Here is a 23016-nt window from a genome sequence, read left to right on the forward strand (position 1 = left end):
CACAGTCCTCCCTCTACATAATATACAGCGCACAGTCCTCCCTCTATATAATATACAGCGCACAGTCCTCCCTCTATATAATATACAGCACAGTCTTCCCTCTATATAATATACAGCGCACAGCCCTCCCTCTATATAATATACAGCGCGCAGTCTTCCCTCTATATAATATACAGCGCACAGCCCTCCCTCTATATAATATACAGCGCACAGTCTTCCCTCTATATAATATACAGCGCACAGCCCTCCCTCTATATAATATACAGCACACAGTCCTCCCTCTATATAATATACAGCGCACAGCCCTCCCTCTATATAATATACAGCACAGTCTTCCCTCTATATAATATACAGCGCACAGCCCTCCCTCTATATAATATACAGCACACAGTCTTCCCTCTATATAATATACAGCGCACAGCCCTCCCTCTATATAATATACAGCGCACAGTCCTCCCTCTATATAATATACAGCGCACAGTCCTCCCTCTACATAATATACAGCGCACAGTCCTCCCTCTATATAATATACAGCGCACAGTCCTCCCTCTATATAATATACAGCACACAGTCTTCCCTCTATATAATATACAGCGCACAGTCCTCCCTCTACATAATATACAGCGCACAGTCCTCCCTCTATATAATATACAGCGCACAGTCCTCCCTCTATATAATATACAGCACACAGTCCTCCCTCTATATAATATACAGCGCACAGCCCTCCCTCTATATAATATACAGCACACAGTCTTCCCTCTATATAATATACAGCGCACAGCCCTCCCTCTATATAATATACAGCACAGTCTTCCCTCTATATAATATACAGCGCACAGCCCTCCCTCTATATAATATACAGCACACAGTCTTCCCTCTATATAATATACAGCGCACAGCCCTCCCTCTATATAATATACAGCGCACAGTCCTCCCTCTATATAATATACAGCGCACAGTCCTCCCTCTACATAATATACAGCGCACAGTCCTCCCTCTATATAATATACAGCGCACAGTCCTCCCTCTACATAATATACAGCGCACAGTCCTCCCTCTACATAATATACAGCGCACAGTCCTCCCTCTATATAATATACAGCGCACAGTCCTCCCTCTATATAATGTACAGCACAGTCTTCCCTCTATATAATATACAGCGCACAGCCCTCCCTCTATATAATATACAGCGCGCAGTCTTCCCTCTATATAATATACAGCGCACAGTCCTCCCTCTACATAATATACAGCGTGCAGTCCTCCCTCTATATAATATACAGCGCACAGTCCTCCCTCTATATAATATACAGCGCAGTCTTCCCTCTATATAATATACAGCGCACAGTCCTCCCTCTATATAATATACAGCGCACAGTCCTCCCTCTATATAATATACAGCGCACAGACCTCCCTCTATATAATATACAGCGCACAGTCCTCCCTCTACATAATATACAGCGCACAGTCCTCCCTCTATATAATGTACAGCACAGTCTTCCCTCTATATAATATACAGCGCACAGTCCTCCCTCTACATAATATACAGCGCACAGTCCTCCCTCTATATAATGTACAGCACAGTCTTCCCTCTATATAATATACAGCGCACAGTCCTCCCTCTATATAATATACAGCGTGCAGTCTTCCCTCTACATAATATACAGCGCACAGTCCTCCCTCTATATAATGCACAGCACAGTCTTCCCTCTATATAATACACAGCGCACAGTCCTCCCTCTATATAATATACAGCGCACAGTCCTCCCTCTACATAATATACAGCGCGCAGTCCTCCCTCTATATAATATACAGCGTGCAGTCTTCCCTCTATATAATATACAGCGCAGTCCTCCCTCTATATAATATACAGCACAGTCCTCCCTCTATATAATATACAGCGCACAGACCTCCCTCTATATAATATACAGCGCGCAGTCCTCCCTCTATATAATATACAGCGTGCAGTCCTCCCTCTATATAATATACAGCGGACAGTCCTCCCTCTACATAATATACATCGTGCAGTCCTCCCTCTATATAATATACAGCACAGTCTTCCCTCTATATAATATACAGCGCACAGTCCTCCCTCTATATAATGTACAGCACAGTCTTCCCTCTACATAATATACAGCGCACAGTCCTCCCTCTACATAATATACAGCGCGCAGTCCTCCCTCTATATAATATACAGCGCGCAGTCCTCCCTCTATATAATATACAGCACAGTCTTCCCTCTATATAATATACAGCACACAGTCTTCCCTCTACATAATATACAGCGCACAGTCCTCCCTCTATATAATATACAGCGCACAGTCCTCCCTCTATACTATATAATATACAGCGTGCAGTCCTCCCTCTATATAATGTACAGCGCACAGTCCTCCCTCTATATAATACACAGCGCACAGTCCTCCCTCTATATAATATACAGCGTGCAGTCCTCCCTCTATATAATATACAGCGCGCAGTCCTCCCTCTATATAATATACAGCGCGCAGTCCTCCCTCTATATAATACAGCGCGCAGTCCTCCCTCTATATAATATACAGCGCACAGTCCTCCCTCTACATAATATACAGCGCACAGTCCTCCCTCTACATAATATACAGCGCGCAGTCCTCCCTCTATATAATACAGCGCACAGTCCTCCCTCTACATAATATACAGCGCGCAGTCCTCCCTCTATATAATACAGCGCACAGTCCTCCCTCTATATAATATACAGCGCGCAGTCCTCCCTCTATATAATATACAGCGTACAGTCCTCCCTCTATATAATATACAGCGTGCAGTCTTCCCTCTATATAATATACAGCGCACAGCCCTCCCTCTATATAATATACAGCGTGCAGTCCTCCCTCTATATAATATACAGCGTGCAGTCCTCCCTCTATATAATGTACAGGACAGTCCTCCCTCTATATAATGTACAGCGCAGTCCTCCCTCTATATAATGCACAGCACAGTCCTCCCTCTATATAATATACAGCGTGCAGTCCTCCCTCTATATAATGCACAGCGCGCAGTCCTCCCTCTATATAATATACAGCGCAGTCCTCCCTCTATATAATATACAGCACAGTCCTCCCTCTATATAATATACAGCACAGTCCTCCCTCTATATAATATACAGCGTGCAGTCCTCCCTCTATATAATGTACAGCACAGTCCTCCCTCTATATAATATACAGCGCAGTCCTCCCTCTATATAATATACAGCACAGTCCTCCCTCTATATAATGTACAGCACAGTCCTCCCTCTATATAATATACAGCGCAGTCCTCCCTCTATATAATATACAGCGTACAGTCCTCCCTCTATATAATATACAGCGCACAGTCCTCCCTCTATATAATATACAGCGCACAGTCCTCCCTCTATACTATATAATATACAGCGTGCAGTCCTCCCTCTATATAATGTACAGCGCACAGTCCTCCCTCTATATAATACACAGCGCACAGTCCTCCCTCTATATAATATACAGCGTGCAGTCCTCCCTCTATATAATATACAGCGCGCAGTCCTCCCTCTATATAATATACAGCGCGCAGTCCTCCCTCTATATAATGTACAGCGCACAGTCCTCCCTCTATATAATACACAGCGCACAGTCCTCCCTCTATATAATATACAGCGTGCAGTCCTCCCTCTATATAATATACAGCGCGCAGTCCTCCCTCTATATAATATACAGCGTGCAGTCCTCCCTCTATATAATATACAGCGCACAGTCTTCCCTCTACATAATACATAGGACGCAGTCCTCCCTCTATATAATGTACTGCGAGGTCACCGGGCTCACTGCTATACGGAAACCTCCGCCTAGCATGCCCATCAGAAGCCTGGTTTGTCACTGGATGTGAAGAAAAAGCCTTTGCCCTGCGCTACACAGTGCAGGATAAGGCTACTTTCACACTTGCGTTAAGCTTGTCCGGCAGGGGGACAGTCTGCGGGACCCGTACTACAGTGTGCACACGTGTGCTGCCAGAAGTCCGGCGATGCGGCCGCAGCATGGCAAACATGCCGAGAGGCGGCCGGGCAAATACCGTAGCACGCTGCGTGTGTGAAAGTACCCTAAGGAGGAGCATTGGAGCTAGAAATGCTCCACTCATAGGGGCTGAATGGGTGAAGAAGGGGTTATGTCCGGGTTCAGCTGTGAAACCAGACAACCCCTTTAACCCCTTCAAGCAACAGCCAGTTTGGACCAAATGCCGGAGCCCCATTTTTCAGTTTATCTGATAATTACTTTGGAACTCTTACTTATCCAAGCCATTCTGAGATTGTTTTCTCGTGACACATCATACTTCATGTTAGTGGCGAATTTGAGTTGATACGTTTTATCTTTATAAAAAAAAAAAAAAAGACCAAATTTGCAGAAAATTTGGAAACAATTCACTATTTTCAATATTAGAATTTCTCTGCTTTTAAGACGGCTAGTGATACTTCATAAAGTAGTTATTACGTAACATTACCCATACGTCTACTTTATGTTTGCATCATTTTGAAAATGTAATTTTATTTTTTTAGAAAGTTAAAATACTTAGAAGTTTATAAGTAAATTTTAAATACTTTAAGAAAATTTCCAAAAGCCACTTTAAGGACCAGTTCAGTTTATGAAGTCACTCTGTGGGGCTTACATAATGGAAACCTTCCATAAATGACCCCATTTTAGAAACTACACCCCTCAAGTTATTCAAAACTGATTTTACAAACTTTGTTAACCCTTTAGGTGTTCCACAAGAATAAAGCAAAATGGAAGGGAAATTATAAAATTATTTTTGTGCAGATTTTCCATTTTGATAATTTTTTCCTGTAAGACAGCAAGGGTTAACAGCCAAACAAACCTTATTATTTATTACCCCGATTCTGCAGTTTACAGAAACACCTCATATGTGGTGGTGGGCACACGGCGGGGTGCAGGGGGAAAGGAGCGCCATATTGTTAACGGAGGGCAGATTTTGCTGGAATGGTTTTCAGGTGCCATGTCACATTTGAAGAGACGCTGCGGTATCCCTAGATAGAAAACCCAAAAAAGTGACCCCATTTTGGAACTACCCCCCTCAAGGAATAAATCTAGGGGCGAAGTGAATGACTCAAGAAGCGTTTCATAGAATTTAGAAACACATGGCTGTGAAAATGAAAATTAAAAATTAACTTTTATTTCCAATATAATGTTGCTGTAGCCCCAAAGTTTTCATTTTCACAAGGGGTAACAAGAGAACATTCCCCCCACAATTTGTTATGCATTTTTTCCTGAATACGGCAACACCCCATATGTAGTTTTAAACCACTGTTTAGGGACACGGCAGCAGTCAGAAGAGAAGGAGCTGCATCGGGATTTTCTAAGATGTAATTTGCTGTGTAAGGGGTTGTTTTTTTGCGGGATGAGCTGTGGTTTTTATTGGTATCTTAGAATACATATAATTTTTTTTTGATCACTTTTTATACCATTTTTTGTGGAGGTGAAGTGGGCAAAAATAGCAATTCTATCAGTGTTGTATTTTTATTTTTTATGGGGTTCCTCTTGCAATAAATATATAATAATTTTATTCTGTGGGTTGATATGTTTTACAACTTTTTCGGCATAAAATCACTTTTGTGTTAAAAATAAATGATATTTTGCATCGCCATATACTAAAGTCCATAACTTTTTTATTTTTTCACCAATGTAGCTGTGGGGGGGGGGGGGGGCTTGTTTTTGTGGAACAAGCTGTATATTTTATTGGTATCATTTTGGGGTACATATGACATTTTGATCCACATTTTTTGTGTACCTGAGGTGACAAAAACAGCAATTCCTTCATTGTTTTGAACATAATTTTTTTTACGCTGTTCACCATGTGGGATTAGTAACATGATACTTCTATAGATCAGGTCGTTACGGACACAGCGATACTACTAATTATGTGTATTTTTTGTTTATTATTTCATTTTTTAATGACATAAATGAATGGATATGAGAATTTTTAGCTTATTTTTATTTAAATGTACTTTTTTTTATTACATTTTTTTTCTTAAACTTTTTTTTATTTATCAAGACCCATTTGGATCTAGAAGATCCAGTGGGTCTGATTGCTGAGTGGAGATCAGGGCCTGAAATTGCATTAACACAATGAAACGCTCCGATTGGTTAGTCTCTGCAGACTAACCAATCGTAGCGCTTGCCGGCATGGGACCACTCTGATTGGTCCCTTGCCAGCTTCTCTGCTCTCAAGGAGAGCGGAGGCTCCGGGGCTGTGACACTTTATAGTGTCACAGCCCCGATAAGCAGTTTGGACGTGACTGTACGTCCAAATACATGAAGGGGTTAAGAAGGACATTCCACATTATTAAAGGATAACTGTCATATTTTTATAAAAAAATCAATTTTAGCATATGTTACTGCTGCAGCAGCATTATGCATAATGCAATCTTTAGTTTCTTCACATACCACTGTTTTACTTGAGTTTTCCCCTTAGTTACGGCTGTTTTGAATCCTACATTATGACGATCTTCTCAAGATGGCTCCTCTGCCAGTTCTCTGAGGCCAAAACTGCTTTCCCTCAGGTCACATACAAACTTGCTGTAGCCAGCAGCTTCCTGCCAGCCAATCAGATCGGATTACTGAGAGACACGCCTCCTCACTCTGAAGCCTAATGCAGGCATGCAGTGTGAAGGACCGCCCCTCTGTCTTGCTAGCCGGAGCCAGATGAGCCCTAGCAACGGTCTTTTAAGGGAGCAGTGGAAAGGGACAGAGGACATTAAAGGGGTTGTCCAAGTTATATTTATTGATGACCTATCCTCAGGATAGGTCGTCAATATCAGATCGGCTGGGGTCCGACACCCGGCAGTGGACCCAGACGTGTATGAAGTCTAATTTTACCCATGGTCCAGACGGCTGGAGTAGTGGATGGCCACTATGTCCCAACAAGGCTGTGACATCAGCAAGGTGATGGCGGAGGAGTAATGTTTTGGGCCAGAATCATGGTGCGAGAGCTGGTAGACCCATTTAGGGTTCCTGAAGGTGTGAAAATGACCTCGGCAAAGTACCGTATATAGAGTTTCTAACTGACCACTTTTTTCCATGGTACAAAAAAGAAGAAACGTGCGTTCCGTAGTAAATTCGGCTTCATATATGACAATGCACCATCTTATGCTGAACAGAAGACCTCGGAGTCATTGACTGCTATAGGTATAAAAAGAAAGAAACACGTGGTGTGGCCACCATCCTCCCCGAACCTCAACCCTATTGAGAACCTCTGGAGTATCCTCAACCAAAAGATCTACAAGGGTGGGAGGCAGTTCACATCAAAACGGCAGCTCTGGGAGGCTATCCTGACATCCTGCAAAGAAATTGAAGAGGAAACTCTCCAAAAACTGAATTGTGAAGGTGACATCAGAGAAGGGGTCATATGTTAAAGCTGCAAATGCAACAAATCGCCATTTTCAGTTCTTTACAACCTAGAAAATGTTTGGAAACTCTGTTGAGTAGAATAATTTGGACCCTGCATTTGGAGTTTTGAATTTGTGAAACAAAAATACTGTTATCATTGGGAGGTTTGTTCAATAAAATGTAATTTATACTCTAACGGTGGAAGACTAGAAAATTATACTGACTGTCATCTGCATCGACCATCAGGAAAATCAGAAAAAATAAATTGTGCATAATAATTTGGAACACAGTGTATATAATATACAACGCACAGCCCTCCCTCTATATAAATGTACAGCGGACAGTCCTCCCTCTATATAATGCACAGCACAGTCCTCCCTCTATATAATGTACAGCACAGTCCTCCCTCTATATAATGCACAGCACAGTCCTCCCTCTATATAATGCACAGCACAGTCCTCCCTCTATATAATGCACAGCACAGTCCTCCCTCTATATAATGCACAGCACAGTCCTCCCTCTATATAATGCACAGCACAGTCCTCCCTCTATATAATGCACAGCACAGTCCTCCCTCTATATAATGCACAGCACAGTCCTCCCTCTATATAATGCACAGCACAGTCCTCCCTCTATATAATGCACAGCACAGTCCTCCCTCTATATAATGCACAGCACAGTCCTCCCTCTATATAATGTACAGCACAGTCCTCCCTCTATATAATGCACAGCACAGTCCTCCCTCTATATAATGTACAGCAGTCCTCCCTCTATTTAATGTACAGCACAGTCCTCCCTCTATATAATGTACAGCAAAGTCCTCCCTCTATATAATGCACAGCACAGTCCTCCCTCTATATAATGCACAGCACAATCCTCCCTCTATATAATATACAGCGTGCAGTCCTCCCTCTATATAATGCACAGCACAGTCCTCCCTCTATATAATGCACAGCACAGTCCTCCCTCTATATAATGCACAGCACAGTCCTCCCTCTATATAATATACAGCGTGCAGTCCTCCCTCTATATAATGCACAGCACAGTCCTCCCTCTATATAATGCACAGCACAGTCCTCCCTCTATATAATGTACAGCACAGTCCTCCCTCTATATAATGTACAGCACAGTCCTCCCTCTAATGCACAGCACAGTCCTCCCTCTATATAATGTACAGCGCACAGTCCTCCCTCTATATAATGTACAGCGCAGTCCTCCCTCTATAATACCTGGTGCAGTCATCACGCCTTCGTTGTCTGCACACTTCAGCAGCATCCTGACATTGGCTGGTACCTGCAAGCTGTCTATATGAGAATGGGGTCTGTACGTTGTGCTGCTCTGGAGGATGGGTGGTGCTGTGCACAACAACTCTCATGATGAGCAGCCACTGGAGTCATTCTGCACAGCAACACCCATCCAGAGCAGCACAACATACAGACCCCATTCTCAAATACATGGCTTTGCAGGTGGTTACCCCTGTGCCATGGCTGCATGGTATAGTGAGGGCACTGCCCAACGCTCCTCTGCAGCTGTGACATTGACATCTGTGGGTGACCTTGAAGAGCTGATGGAGCATCCCTAACATGAAGCAGCCAGCAAGAAGGCTGGAGCCGCCCCCGCCCTGCACTCACCCCATCCCAGCACTCTGGCATCTCTGAGGCGCAGGTGAAGCAGACCCAGCAAGTACGATGATGGAAGGACAGACACAGGCGGCTGAGCTGTGCAGTGTCTCCAGCTTTATACACACACCCTTCCCCCTCCTCATCACCCCCTCCCTCCTCATACTGCAGAGACAGCCGCTGGGTGATTGGGTGAGATACTGAGCACCCCCCACCCATCAGATGTGCACGACTGGCGTCCTGATCAGCAATGTTCTTCAGATGTCTGACCCCCACGTTATATACACACCCCAAAACTGCCAGCACTAATATATATATACACACACACACACATCCCAAAACTGCCAGCACCATATATATATATATATATACACACACACATCCCAAAACTGCCAGCACCATATATATATACATATATACACACCCCAAAACTTCCACCAGAAACCAGTACCACCATCACAATACAGACACTGGTACCACCATTATACCGATTCAGCTGTGGTACATATCCAGCTGAAGGGACCATCAACCTGATGGACCCTGGAGCCCAGATTAGATAGACACCAAGAAGGAATGGGCGAGGACACAGGTAACACACGACTCACCTTCCAGTCAGTGTCTGCTGCAGAGAGGAAGGTGTCCACAGATTCCTGAAGTCAGAAGAAAAGAACATTACTGTGCACAACCAGGAATACATGGAAATGGAAAGATGAGGACAGAGGAGGGATCTGCGATCCGGTGGAGGTTAGGTCAGTGGAGGGATCTGATCTGGTGGAGGTGATGACAGAGGAGTGATCTGTGATCCGGTGGAGGTGAGGACAGTGGAGGGATCTGCGATCTAGTGGAGGTGAGGATAGTGGAGGGATCTGCGATCTGGCAGAGGTGAGGACAGAGGAGGGATCTGCGATCTGGCGGACATGAGGACAGAGGAGGGATCTGCGATCTGGCGGACATGAGGACAGAGGAGGGATCTGCGATCCGGTGGAGGTTAGGACAGCGGAGGGATCTGATCTGGTGGAGGTGATGACAGAGGAGGGATCTGTGATCTGGTAGAGGTGAGGACAGTGGAGGGATCTGCGATCTAGTGGAGGTGAGGACAGAGGAGGGATCTGCGATCTGGTGGAGGTAAGGACAGGGGAGGGATCTGTGATCTGGTGGAGGTGAGGACAGGGGAGGGATCTGTGATCTGGTGGAGGTGAGGACAGCAGAGGGATCTGTGATTTGGTGGAGGTGAGGACAGCGAAGGGATCTGTGGAGATGTGGACAGCGGACAAATCTGTGATCCGGTGGAGGTGAGGAGAGCGGAGGGATCTGCGATCTGGTTGAGGGAAACTCACCATCTCGGTGTCCTGCCCTCTCAGAAGGGGTTTCTCCTCAGGAAACCGGAGTTCACTCATCCCAGAAAGGCTCAACTCAGGCAGCAGTAAACCTAGAAATCATCGGGATAATAAGACAGAGAGTTCACCGGATCCTAATGATCTCTCCATCAGAAATAATCATGTCTCAATTATCACAAAGTGGCAAGAGGGCACAACACGCTGCATGTCACAGCAATGGCGAAGTGTGTAATAATACATGCAAAACATCAGCTGCAAATGCAAAAAACAGCATCGACCGAGAGCAGACTGCGTCCTTAAACAGACCATCTGATCCGCCAAGTGTGCATGTGTATTCCAGAGGGAAAAGCTATTGCCAGACCCCCTCTGTCTTCCCCCCCCCCCCAAAGACCCTTGTATCCTCCAGACCCTCCAACCCCCTCTGTCCTCCTCTTCCAGATCCCTCTGTCTTCCACCAGATGTCCCCCTTCAGATCCCTCCGTTCTCCTCCAGACCCCTCCGTCCTCCTCCAGACCGCCTCTGTCCTCCTCCTCCTCCTCCAGATCCCCTCTGTCCTCCTCCTCCTCCAGATCCCCTCTGTCCTCCTCCTCCAGATCCCCTCTGTCCTCCTCCAGATCCCCTCTGTCCTCCTCCTCCTCCAGATCCCCTCTGTCCTCCTCCTCCTCCAGATCCCCTCTGTCCTCCTCCTCCTCCAGATCCCCTCTGTCCTCCTCCTCCTCCAGATCCCCTCTGTCCTCCTCCTCCTCCAGATCCCCTGTCCTCCTCCTCCTCCAGATCCCCTCTGTCCTCCTCCTCCAGATCCCCTCTGTCCTCTTCCTCCTCCAGATCCCCTCTGTCCTCCTCCTCCTCCAGATCCCCTCTGTCCTCCTCATCCCCTCTGTCCTCCTCCTCCTAATCCCCTCTGTCCTCCTCATCCCCTCTGTCCTCCTCATCCCCTCTGTCCTCCTCCTCCTCATCCCCTCTGTCCTCCTCCTCCTCATCCCCTCTGTCCTCCTCCAGATCCCCTCTGTCCTCCTCCAGATCCCCTCTGTCCTCCTCCTCCCCTCTGTCCTCCTCCTGATCCCCTCTGTCCTCTTCCAGATCCCTCTGTCTTCCACCAGATGTCCCCCTTCAGATCCCTCTGTTCTCCTCCAGACCCCCTCTATCCTCCTCCAGACCCCCTCTGTCCTCCTCCTCCTCATCCCCTCTGTCCTCCTCCTCTTCATCCCCTCTGTCCTCCTCCTCTTCATCCCCTCTGTCCTCCTCCTCCTCATCCCCTCTGTCCTCCTCCTCCTCATCCCCTCTGTCCTCCTCCTCCTCATCCCCTCTGTCCTCCTCCTCCTCATCCCCTCTGTCCTCCTCATCCCCTCTTTCCTCCTCATCCCCTCTTTCCTCCTCCTCCTCCCCTCATCCCCTCTTTCCTCCTCATCCCCTCTTTCCTCCTCCCCTCTGTCCTCCTCCTCCTCCAGATCCCCTCTGTCCTCCTCCTCCTCCAGATCCCCTCTGTCCTCCTCCTCCTCCAGATCCCCGCTGTCCTCCTCCTCCTCCAGATCCCCTCTGTCCTCCTCCAGATCCCCTCTGTCCTCCTCCTCCTCCAGATCCCCTCTGTCCTCCTCCTCCTCCAGATCCCCTCTGTCCTCCTCCTCCTCCAGATCCCCTCTGTCCTCCTCCAGATCCCCTCTGTCCTCCTCCTTCAGATCCCCTCTGTCCTCCTCCTCCAGATCCCCTCTGTCCTCCTCCTCCTCCAGATCCCCTCTGTCCTCCTCCTCATCCCCTCTGTCCTCCTCCTCCTCCTCATCCCCTCTGTCCTCCTCCAGATCCCCTCTGTCCTCCTCCTCATCCCCTCTGTCCTCCTCCTCCTCCTCATCCCCTCTGTCCTCCTCCAGACCCCCTCTGTCCTCCTCCTCCAGACCCCCTCTGTCCTCCTCCTCCAGACCCCCTCTGTCCTCCTCCTCCAGATCCCCTCTGTCCTCCTCCTCCAGATCCCCTCTGTCCTCCTCCTCTAGATCCCCTCTGTCCTCCTCCTCCAGATCCCCTCTGTCCTCCTCCAGATCCCCTCTGTCCTCCTCCTCCAGATCCCCTCTGTCCTCCTCCTCCTCCAGATCCCCTCTGTCCTCCTCCTCCTCCAGATCCCCTCTGTCCTCCTCCTCCTCCAGATCCCCTCTGTCCTCCTCCTCCTCCAGATCCCCTCTGTCCTCCTCCTCCTCCAGATCCCCTCTGTCCTCCTCCTCCTCCAGATCCCCTCTGTCCTCCTCCAGATCCCCTCTGTCCTCCTCCTCCTCCAGATCCCCTCTGTCCTCCTCCTCCTCCAGATCCCCTCTGTCCTCCTCCTCCTCCAGATCCCCTCTGTCCTGCTCCTCCTCCAGATCCCCTCTGTCCTCCTCCTCATCCCCTCTGTCCTCCTCCTCATCCCCTATGTCCTCCTCCAGACCCCCTCTGTCCTCCTCCAAATCCCCTCTGTCCTCCTCCTCCTCCAGATCCCCTCTGTCCTCCTCCTCCTCCCCTCTGTCCTCCTCCAGATCCAGATCCCCTCTGTCCTCCTCCAGATCCAGATCCCCTCTGTCCTCCTCCAGATCCAGATCCCCTCTGTCCTCCTCCAGATCCCCTCTGTCCTCCTCCAGATCCCCTCTGTCCTCCTCCAGATCCAGATCCCCTCTGTCCTCCTCCAGATCCCCTCTGTCCTCCTCCTCCTCCAGATCCCCTCTGTCCTCCTCCTCCTCCAGATCCCCTCTGTCCTCCTCCAGATCCCCTCTGTCCTCCTCCTCCAGATCCCCTCTGTCCTCCTCCTCCAGATCCCCTCTGTCCTCCTCCTCCAGATCCCCTCTGTCCTCCTCCAGATCCCCTCTGTCCTCCTCCTCCTCCAGATCCCCTCTGTCCTCCTCCTCCAGATCCCCTCTGTCCTCCTCCTCCAGATCCCCTCTGTCCTCCTCCTCCTCCAGATCCCCTCTGTCCTCCTCCAGATCCCCTCTGTCCTCCTCCTCCTCCAGATCCCCTCTGTCCTCCTCCTCCTCCAGATCCCCTCTGTCCTCCTCCTCCTCCAGATCCCCTCTGTCCTCCTCCTCCTCCAGATCCCCTCTGTCCTCCTCCTCCTCCAGATCCCCTCTGTCCTCCTCCTCCTCCAGATCCCCTCTGTCCTCCTCCTCCTCCAGATCCCCTGTCCTCCTCCTCCTCCAGATCCCCTCTGTCCTCCTCCTCCAGACCCCCTCTGTCCTCCTCCAGACCACCTCTGTCCTCCTCCTCCTCCAGATCCCCTCTGTCCTCCTCCTCCTCCAGATCCCCTCTGTCCTCCTCCTCCTCCAGATCCCCTCTGTCCTCCTCCTCATCCCCTCTGTCCTCCTCCTCATCCCCTCTGTCCTCCTCCAGATCCCCTCTGTCCTCCTCCTGATCCCCTCTGTCCTCCTCCTGATCCCCTCTGTCCTCCTCCTCTTCCAGATCCCTCTGTCTTCCACCAGATGTCCCCCTTCAGATCCCTCCGTTCTCCTCCAGACCCCTCTGTCCTCCTCCAGACCCCCTCTGTCCTCCTCCAGACCCCTCTGTCCTCCTCCTCATCCCCTCTGTCCTCCTCCTCTTCATCCCCTCTGTCCTCCTCCTCTTCATCCCCTGTGTCCTCCTCCTCATCCCCTCTGTCCTCCTCCTCTTCATCCCCTGTGTCCTCCTCCTCATCCCCTCTGTCCTCCTCATCCCCTCTTTCCTCCTCCTCCTCCAGATCCCCTCTGTCCTCCTCCTCCTCCAGATCCCCTCTGTCCTCCTCCTCCAGATCCCCTCTGTCCTCCTCCTCATCCCCTCTGTCCTCCTCCTCATCCCCTCTGTCCTCCTCCTTCTCATCCCCTCTGTCCTCCTCCTCCAGATCCCCTCTGTCCTCCTCCTCCTCCAGATCCCCTCTGTCCTCCTCCAGATCCCCTCTGTTCTCCTCCAGTTCCCCTCTGTCCTCCTCCTCCTCCAGATCCCCTCTGTCCTCCTTCAGATCCCCTCTGTCCTCCTCCTCCAGATCCCCTCTGTCCTCCTCCTCCAGATCCCCTCTGTCCTCCTCCTCCAGATCCCCTCTGTCCTCCTCCTCCTCCAGATCCCCTCTGTCCTCCTCCTCCTCCAGATCCCCTCTGTCCTCCTCCTCCTCCAGATCACCTCTGTCCTCCTCCTCCTCCTCCAGATCCCCTCTGTCCTCCTCCAGATCCCCTCTGTCCTCCTCCTCCTCCAGATCCCCTCTGTCCTCCTCCTCCAGATCCCCTCTGTCCTCCTCCAGATCCCCTCTGTCCTCCTCCAGACCCCCTCTGTCCTCCTCCAGACCACCTCTGTCCTCCTCCAGATCCCCGCTGTCCTCCTCCTCCTCCAGATCCCCTCTGTCCTCCTCCAGATCCCCTCTGTCCTCCTCCTCCTCCAGATCCCCTCTGTCCTCCTCCTCCTCCAGATCCCCTCTGTCCTCCTCCTCCTCCAGATCCCCTCTGTCCTCCTCCTCCTCCAGATCCCCTCTGTCCTCCTCCTCCTCCAGATCCCCTCTGTCCTCCTCCAGACCACCTCTGTCCTCCTCCAGATCCCCGCTGTCCTCCTCCATATCCCCTCTGTCCTCCTCCAGATCCCCTCTGTCCTCCTCCAGATCCCCTCTGTCCTCCTCCTCCTCCAGATCCCCTCTGTCCTCCTCCTCCTCCAGATCCCCTCTGTCCTCCTCCTCCTCCTCCAGATCCCCTCTGTCCTCCTCCAGATCCCCTCTGTCCTCCTCCTGATCCCCTCTGTCCTCCTCCTGATCCCCTCTGTCCTCCTCCTGATCCCCTCTGTCCTCCTCCAGATCCCCGCTGTCCTCCTCCTCCTCCTCCAGATCCCCTCTGTCCTCCTCCAGATCCCCTCTGTCCTCCTCCAGATCCCCTCTGTCCTCCTCCAGATCCCCTCTGTCCTCCTCCTCCTCCAGATCCCCTCTGTCCTCCTCCTCCTCCAGATCCCCTCTGTCCTCCTCCTCCTCCAGATCCCCTCTGTCCTCCTCCTCCTCCAGATCCCCTCTGTCCTCCTCCTCCTCCAGATCCCCTCTGTCCTCCTCCAGATCCCCTCTGTCCTCCTCCTGATCCCCTCTGTCCTCCTCCTGATCCCCTCTGTCCTCCTCCTCTTCCAGATCCCTCTGTCTTCCACCAGATGTCCCCCTTCAGATCCCTCCGTTCTCCTCCAGACCCCTCTGTCCTCCTCCAGACCCCCTCTGTCCTCCTCCTCATCCCCTCTGTCCTCCTCCTCATCCCCTCTGTCCTCCTCCTCCTCCTCATCCCCTCTGTCCTCCTCCTCATCCCCTCTGTCCTCCTCCTCCTCATCCCCTCTGTCCTCCTCCTTATCCCCTCTGTCCTCCTCCTCATCCCCTCTGTCCTCCTCCTCATCCCCTCTGTCCTCCTCCTCCTCCTCATCCCCTCTGTCCTCCTCCTCCTCCTCATCCCCTCTGTCCTCCTCCTCTCTGTCCTCCTCCTCCTCCTCATCCCCTCTGTCCTCCTCCTCATCCCCTCTGTCCTCCTCCTCCTCTCTGTCCTCCTCCTCCTCCTCATCCCCTCTGTCCTCCTCCTCATCCCCTCTGTCCTCCTCCTCATCCCCTCTGTCCTCCTCCTTCTCCTCATCCCCTCTGTCCTCCTCCTCATCCCCTCTGTCCTCCTCCTCCTCATCATCCCCTCTGTCCTCCTCCTCATCCCCTCTGTCCTCCTCCTCATCCCCTCTGTCCTCCTCCTCATCCCCTCTGTCCTCCTCCTCCTCCCCTCTGTCCTCCTCCAGATCCCCTCTGTCCTCCTCCTCCTCCAGATCCCCTCTGTCCTCCTCCTCCTCCCCTCTGTCCTCTTCCAGATCCAGATCCCCTCTGTCCTCCTCCAGATCCCCTCTGTCCTCCTCCTCCTCCTCCTCCAGATCCCCTCTGTCCTCCTCCAGATCCCCTCTGTCCTCCTCCAGATCCCCTCTGTCCTCCTCCTCCTCCAGATCCCCTCTGTCCTCCTCCTCCCCCAGATCCCCTCTGTCCTCCTCCTCCTCCAGATCCCCTCTGTCCTCCTCCTCCTCCAGATCCCCTCTGTCCTCCTCCTCCTCCAGATCCCCTCTGTCCTCCTCCTCCTCCAGATCCCCTCTGTCCTCCTCCAGATCCCCTCTGTCCTCCTCCTGATCCCCTCTGTCCTCCTCCTGATCCCCTCTGTCCTCCTCCTGATCCCCTCTGTCCTCCTCCTCTTCCAGATCCCTCTGTCTTCCACCAGATGTCCCCCTTCAGATCCCTCCGTTCTCCTCCAGACCCCTCTGTCCTCCTCCAGACCCCCTCTGTCCTCCTCCTCATCCCCTCTGTCCTCCTCCTCCTCCTCATCCCCTCTGTCCTCCTCCTCATCCCCTCTGTCCTCCTCCTCCTCATCCCCTCTGTCCTCCTCCTCCCCTCTGTCCTCCTCCTCCTTATCCCCTCTGTCCTCCTCCTCATCCCCTCTGTCCTCCTCCTCCTCCCCTCTGTCCTCCTCCTCATCCCCTCTGTCCTCCTCCTCCTCCTCATCCCCTCTGTCCTCCTCCTCATCCCCTCTGTCCTCCTCCTCCTCTCTGTCCTCCTCCTCCTCCTCATCCCCTCTGTCCTCCTCCTCATCCCCTCTGTCCTCCTCCTCATCCCCTCTGTCCTCCTCCTTCTCCTCATCCCCTCTGTCCTCCTCCTCATCCCCTCTGTCCTCCTCCTCCTCATCATCCCCTCTGTCCTCCTCCTCATCCCCTCTGTCCTCCTCCTCATCCCCTCTGTCCTCCTCCTCATCCCCTCTGTCCTCCTCCCCTCTGTCCTCCTCCAGATCCAGATCCCCTCTGTCCTCCTCCTCCTCCAGATCCCCTCTGTCCTCCTCCTCCTCCCCTCTGTCCTCCTCCAGATCCAGATCCCCTCTGTCCTCCTCCAGATCCCCTCTGTCCTCCTCCTCCAGATCCCCTCTGTCCTCCTCCAGATCCCCTCTGTCCTCCTCCTCCTCCAGATCCCCTCTGTCCTCCTCCTCCTCCAGATCCCCTCTGTCCTCCTCCTCCCCCAGATCCCCTCTGTCCTCCTCCTCCTCCAGATCCCCTCTGTCCTCCTCCTCCTCCAGATCCCCTCTGTCCTCCTCCTCCTGATCCCCTCTGTCCTCCTCCAGATCCCCTCTGTCCTCCTCCTCCTCCAGATCCCCTCTGTCCTCTCCCTCCTCCAGATCCCCTCTGTCCTCCTCCTCATCCCCTCTGTCCTCCTCCTCATCCAGATCCCCTCTGTCCTCCTCCTCCTCCAGATCCCCTCTGTCCTCCTCCTCCTCCAGATCCCCTCTGTCCTGCTCCTCCTCCAGATCCCCTCTGTCCTCCTCCTCATCCCCTCTGTCCTCCTCCTCATCCCCTATGTCCTCCTCCAGACCCCCTCTGTCCTCCTCCAAATCCCCTCTGTCCTCCTCCTCCTCCAGATCCCCTCTGTCCTCCTCCTCCTCCCCTCTGTCCTCCTCCAGATCCAGATCCCCTCTGTCCTCCTCCAGATCCAGATCCCCTCTGTCCTCCTCCAGATCCAGATCCCCTCTGTCCTCCTCCAGATCCCCTCTGTCCTCCTCCAGATCCCCTCTGTTCTCCTCCAGATCCAGATCCCCTCTGTCCTCCTCCAGATCCCCTCTGTCCTCCTCCTCCTCCAGATCCCCTCTGTCCTCCTCCTCCTCCAGATCCCCTCTGTCCTCCTCCAGATCCCCTCTGTCCTCCTCCTCCAGATCCCCTCTGTCCTCCTCCTCCAGATCCCCTCTGTCCTCCTCCAGATCCCCTCTGTCCTCCTCCTCCTCCAGATCCCCTCTGTCCTCCTCCTCCAGATCCCCTCTGTCCTCCTCCTCCAGATCCCCTCTGTCCTCCTCCTCCTCCAGATCCCCTCTGTCCTCCTCCTCCAGATCCCCTCTGTCCTCCTCCTCCTCCAGATCCCCTCTGTCCTCCTCCTCCTCCAGATCCCCTCTGTCCTCCTCCTCCTCCAGATCCCCTCTGTCCTCCTCCTCCTCCAGATCCCCTCTGTCCTCCTCCTCCTCCAGATCCCCTCTGTCCTCCTCCTCCTCCAGATCCCCTCTGTCCTCCTCCTCCTCCAGATCCCCTCTGTCCTCCTCCTCCTCCAGATCCCCTCTGTCCTCCTCCTCCTCCAGATCCCCTCTGTCCTCCTCCTCCTCCAGATCCCCTGTCCTCCTCCTCCTCCAGATCCCCTCTGTCCTCCTCCTCCAGACCCCCTCTGTCCTCCTCCAGACCACCTCTGTCCTCCTCCTCCTCCAGATCCCCTCTGTCCTCCTCCTCCTCCAGATCCCCTCTGTCCTCCTCCTCCTCCAGATCCCCTCTGTCCTCCTCCTCATCCCCTCTGTCCTCCTCCTCATCCCCTCTGTCCTCCTCCAGATCCCCTCTGTCCTCCTCCTGATCCCCTCTGTCCTCCTCCTGATCCCCTCTGTCCTCCTCCTCTTCCAGATCCCTCTGTCTTCCACCAGATGTCCCCCTTCAGATCCCTCCGTTCTCCTCCAGACCCCTCTGTCCTCCTCCAGACCCCCTCTGTCCTCCTCCAGACCCCTCTGTCCTCCTCCTCATCCCCTCTGTCCTCCTCCTCTTCATCCCCTCTGTCCTCCTCCTCTTCATCCCCTGTGTCCTCCTCCTCATCCCCTCTGTCCTCCTCCTCTTCATCCCCTGTGTCCTCCTCCTCATCCCCTCTGTCCTCCTCATCCCCTCTTTCCTCCTCCTCCTCCAGATCCCCTCTGTCCTCCTCCTCCTCCAGATCCCCTCTGTCCTCCTCCTCCAGATCCCCTCTGTCCTCCTCCTCATCCCCTCTGTCCTCCTCCTCATCCCCTCTGTCCTCCTCCTTCTCCTCCTCATCCCCTCTGTCCTCCTCCTCCAGATCCCCTCTGTCCTCCTCCTCCTCCAGATCCCCTCTGTCCTCCTCCAGATCCCCTCTGTTCTCCTCCAGTTCCCCTCTGTCCTCCTCCTCCTCCAGATCCCCTCTGTCCTCCTTCAGATCCCCTCTGTCCTCCTCCTCCAGATCCCCTCTGTCCTCCTCCTCCAGATCCCCTCTGTCCTCCTCCTCCTCCAGATCCCCTCTGTCCTCCTCCTCCTCCAGATCCCCTCTGTCCTCCTCCTCCTCCAGATCACCTCTGTCCTCCTCCTCCTCCTCCAGATCCCCTCTGTCCTCCTCCAGATCCCCTCTGTCCTCCTCCTCCTCCAGATCCCCTCTGTCCTCCTCCTCCAGATCCCCTCTGTCCTCCTCCAGATCCCCTCTGTCCTCCTCCAGACCCCCTCTGTCCTCCTCCAGACCACCTCTGTCCTCCTCCAGATCCCCGCTGTCCTCCTCCTCCTCCAGATCCCCTCTGTCCTCCTCCAGATCCCCTCTGTCCTCCTCCTCCTCCTCCAGATCCCCTCTGTCCTCCTCCTCCTCCAGATCCCCTCTGTCCTCCTCCTCCTCCAGATCCCCTCTGTCCTCCTCCTCCTCCAGATCCCCTCTGTCCTCCTCCTCCTCCAGATCCCCTCTGTCCTCCTCCAGACCACCTCTGTCCTCCTCCAGATCCCCGCTGTCCTCCTCCATATCCCCTCTGTCCTCCTCCAGATCCCCTCTGTCCTCCTCCAGATCCCCTCTGTCCTCCTCCTCCTCCAGATCCCCTCTGTCCTCCTCCTCCTCCTCCAGATCCCCTCTGTCCTCCTCCTCCTCCTCCAGATCCCCTCTGTCCTCCTCCAGATCCCCTCTGTCCTCCTCCTGATCCCCTCTGTCCTCCTCCTGATCCCCTCTGTCCTCCTCCTGATCCCCTCTGTCCTCCTCCAGATCCCCGCTGTCCTCCTCCTCCTCCTCCAGATCCCCTCTGTCCTCCTCCAGATCCCCTCTGTCCTCCTCCAGATCCCCTCTGTCCTCCTCCTCCTCCAGATCCCCTCTGTCCTCCTCCTCCTCCAGATCCCCTCTGTCCTCCTCCTCCTCCAGATCCCCTCTGTCCTCCTCCTCCTCCAGATCCCCTCTGTCCTCCTCCTCCTCCAGATCCCCTCTGTCCTCCTCCAGATCCCCTCTGTCCTCCTCCTGATCCCCTCTGTCCTCCTCCTGATCCCCTCTGTCCTCCTCCTGATCCCCTCTGTCCTCCTCCTCTTCCAGATCCCTCTGTCTTCCACCAGATGTCCCCCTTCAGATCCCTCCGTTCTCCTCCAGACCCCTCTGTCCTCCTCCAGACCCCCTCTGTCCTCCTCCTCATCCCCTCTGTCCTCCTCCTCATCCCCTCTGTCCTCCTCCTCATCCCCTCTGTCCTCCTCCTCCTCATCCCCTCTGTCCTCCTCCTTATCCCCTCTGTCCTCCTCCTCATCCCCTCTGTCCTCCTCCTCATCCCCTCTGTCCTCCTCCTCCTCCTCTCTGTCCTCCTCCTCCTCATCCCCTCTGTCCTCCTCCTCTCTGTCCTCCTCCTCCTCCTCATCCCCTCTGTCCTCCTCCTCATCCCCTCTGTCCTCCTCCTCCTCTCTGTCCTCCTCCTCCTCCTCATCCCCTCTGTCCTCCTCCTCATCCCCTCTGTCCTCCTCCTCATCCCCTCTGTCCTCCTCCTTCTCCTCATCCCCTCTGTCCTCCTCCTCATCCCCTCTGTCCTCCTCCTCCTCATCATCCCCTCTGTCCTCCTCCTCATCCCCTCTGTCCTCCTCCTCATCCCCTCTGTCCTCCTCCTCATCCCCTCTGTCCTCCTCCTCCTCCCCTCTGTCCTCCTCCAGATCCCCTCTGTCCTCCTCCTCCTCCAGATCCCCTCTGTCCTCCTCCTCCTCCCCTCTGTCCTCTTCCAGATCCAGATCCCCTCTGTCCTCCTCCAGATCCCCTCTGTCCTCCTCCTCCTCCAGATCCCCTCTGTCCTCCTCCAGATCCCCTCTGTCCTCCTCCAGATCCCCTCTGTCCTCCTCCTCCTCCAGATCCCCTCTGTCCTCCTCCTCATCCCCTCTGTCCTCCTCCTCCTCCAGATCCCCTCTGTCCTCCTCCTCCTCCAGATCCCCTCTGTCCTCCTCCTCCTCCAGATCCCCTCTGTCCTCCTCCTCCTCCAGATCCCCTCTGTCCTCCTCCTGATCCCCTCTGTCCTCCTCCTGATCCCCTCTGTCCTCCTCCTCTTCCAGATCCCTCTGTCTTCCACCAGATGTCCCCCTTCAGATCCCTCCGTTCTCCTCCAGACCCCTCTGTCCTCCTCCAGACCCCCTCTGTCCTCCTCCTCATCCCCTCTGTCCTCCTCCTCCTCCTCATCCCCTCTGTCCTCCTCCTCATCCCCTCTGTCCTCCTCCTCCTCATCCCCTCTGTCCTCCTCCTCCTCATCCCCTCTGTCCTCCTCCTCCTTATCCCCTCTGTCCTCCTCCTCATCCCCTCTGTCCTCCTCCTCCTCATCCCCTCTGTCCTCCTCCTCATCCCCTCTGTCCTCCTCCTCCTCCTCATCCCCTCTGTCCTCCTCCTCATCCCCTCTGTCCTCCTCCTCCTCTCTGTCCTCCTCCTCCTCCTCATCCCCTCTGTCCTCCTCCTCATCCCCTCTGTCCTCCTCCTCATCCCCTCTGTCCTCCTCCTTCTCCTCATCCCCTCTGTCCTCCTCCTCATCCCCTCTGTCCTCCTCCTCCTCATCATCCCCTCTGTCCTCCTCCTCATCCCCTCTGTCCTCCTCCTCATCCCCTCTGTCCTCCTCCCCTCTGTCCTCCTCCAGATCCAAATCCCCTCTGTCCTCCTCCTCCTCCAGATCCCCTCTGTCCTCCTCCTCCTCCCCTCTGTCCTCCTCCAGATCCAGATCCCCTCTGTCCTCCTCCAGATCCCCTCTGTCCTCCTCCTCCAGATCCCCTCTGTCCTCCTCCAGATCCCCTCTGTCCTCCTCCAGATCCCCTCTGTCCTCCTCCTCCTCCAGATCCCCTCTGTCCTCCTCCTCCTCCAGATCCCCTCTGTCCTCCTCCTCCCCCAGATCCCCTCTGTCCTCCTCCTCCTCCAGATCCCCTCTGTCCTCCTCCTCCTCCAGATCCCCTCTGTCCTCCTCCTCCTGATCCCCTCTGTCCTCCTCCAGATCCCCTCTGTCCTCCTCCTCCTCCAGATCCCCTCTGTTCTCTCCCTCCTCCAGATCCCCTCTGTCCTCCTCCTCATCCCCTCTGTCCTCCTCCTCATCCCCTCTGTCCTCCTCCTCATCCCCTCTGTCCTCCTCCTCATCCCCTCTGTCCTCCTCCTCCTCCTCCTCATCCCCTCTGTCCTCCTCCTCATCCCCTCTGTCCTCCTCCTCCTCCTCATCCCCTCTGTCCTCCTCCTCATCCCCTCTGTCCTCCTCCTCATCCCCTCTGTCCTCCTCATCCCCTCTGTCCTCCTCCTCATCCCCTCTGTCCTCCTCCTTCTCCTCATCCCCTCTGTCCTGCTCCTCATCCCCTCTGTCCTCCTCCTCATCCCCTCTGTCCTCCTCCTCATCCCCTCTGTCCTCCTCCAGATCCAGATCCCCTCTGTCCTCCTCCTCCTCCAGATCCCCTCTGTCCTCCTCCTCCCCTCTGTCCTCCTCCAGATCCCCTCTGTCCTCCTCCAGATCCCCTCTGTCCTCCTCCTCCAGATCCCCTCTGTCCTCCTCCAGATCCCCTCTGTCCTCCTCCAGATCCCCTCTGTCCTCCTCCTCCAGATCCCCTCTGTCCTCCTCCAGATCCCCTCTGTCCTCCTCCTCCTCCAGATCCCCTCTGTCCTCCTCCTCCTCCAGATATCCTCTGTCCTCCTCCTCCTCCAGATCCCCTCTGTCCTCCTCCTCCTCCAGATCCCCTCTGTCCTCCTCCTCCTCC

General features: G+C 53.8%; 1 protein-coding gene across 3 annotated transcripts in view; it reads right to left on the minus strand.

Annotated features, from left to right (window-relative positions):
• The window catches only part of NDRG4 (NDRG family member 4), a 48141-nt gene that overhangs the window by 16518 nt on the left and 8607 nt on the right, over positions 1-23016 (minus strand). For 2 of the 3 annotated variants that reach the window (XM_040409997.1, XM_040409998.1), the window contains exons 3-4: positions 10339-10430; positions 9607-9651 (exon numbers count right to left, since the gene is read on the minus strand). The exons of the other annotated variant lie outside the window; for it this stretch is intronic. In XM_040409997.1, coding sequence (XP_040265931.1) covers positions 9607-9651; positions 10339-10430 — 137 coding nt within the window. The remainder of the gene's footprint in view (positions 1-9606; positions 9652-10338; positions 10431-23016) is intronic. 3 annotated transcript variants of the gene reach the window in all.

Source organism: Bufo bufo, chromosome 10 (assembly GCF_905171765.1).
Source record: "Bufo bufo chromosome 10, aBufBuf1.1, whole genome shotgun sequence".
Classification (NCBI taxonomy): Eukaryota; Metazoa; Chordata; class Amphibia; order Anura; family Bufonidae; genus Bufo; species Bufo bufo.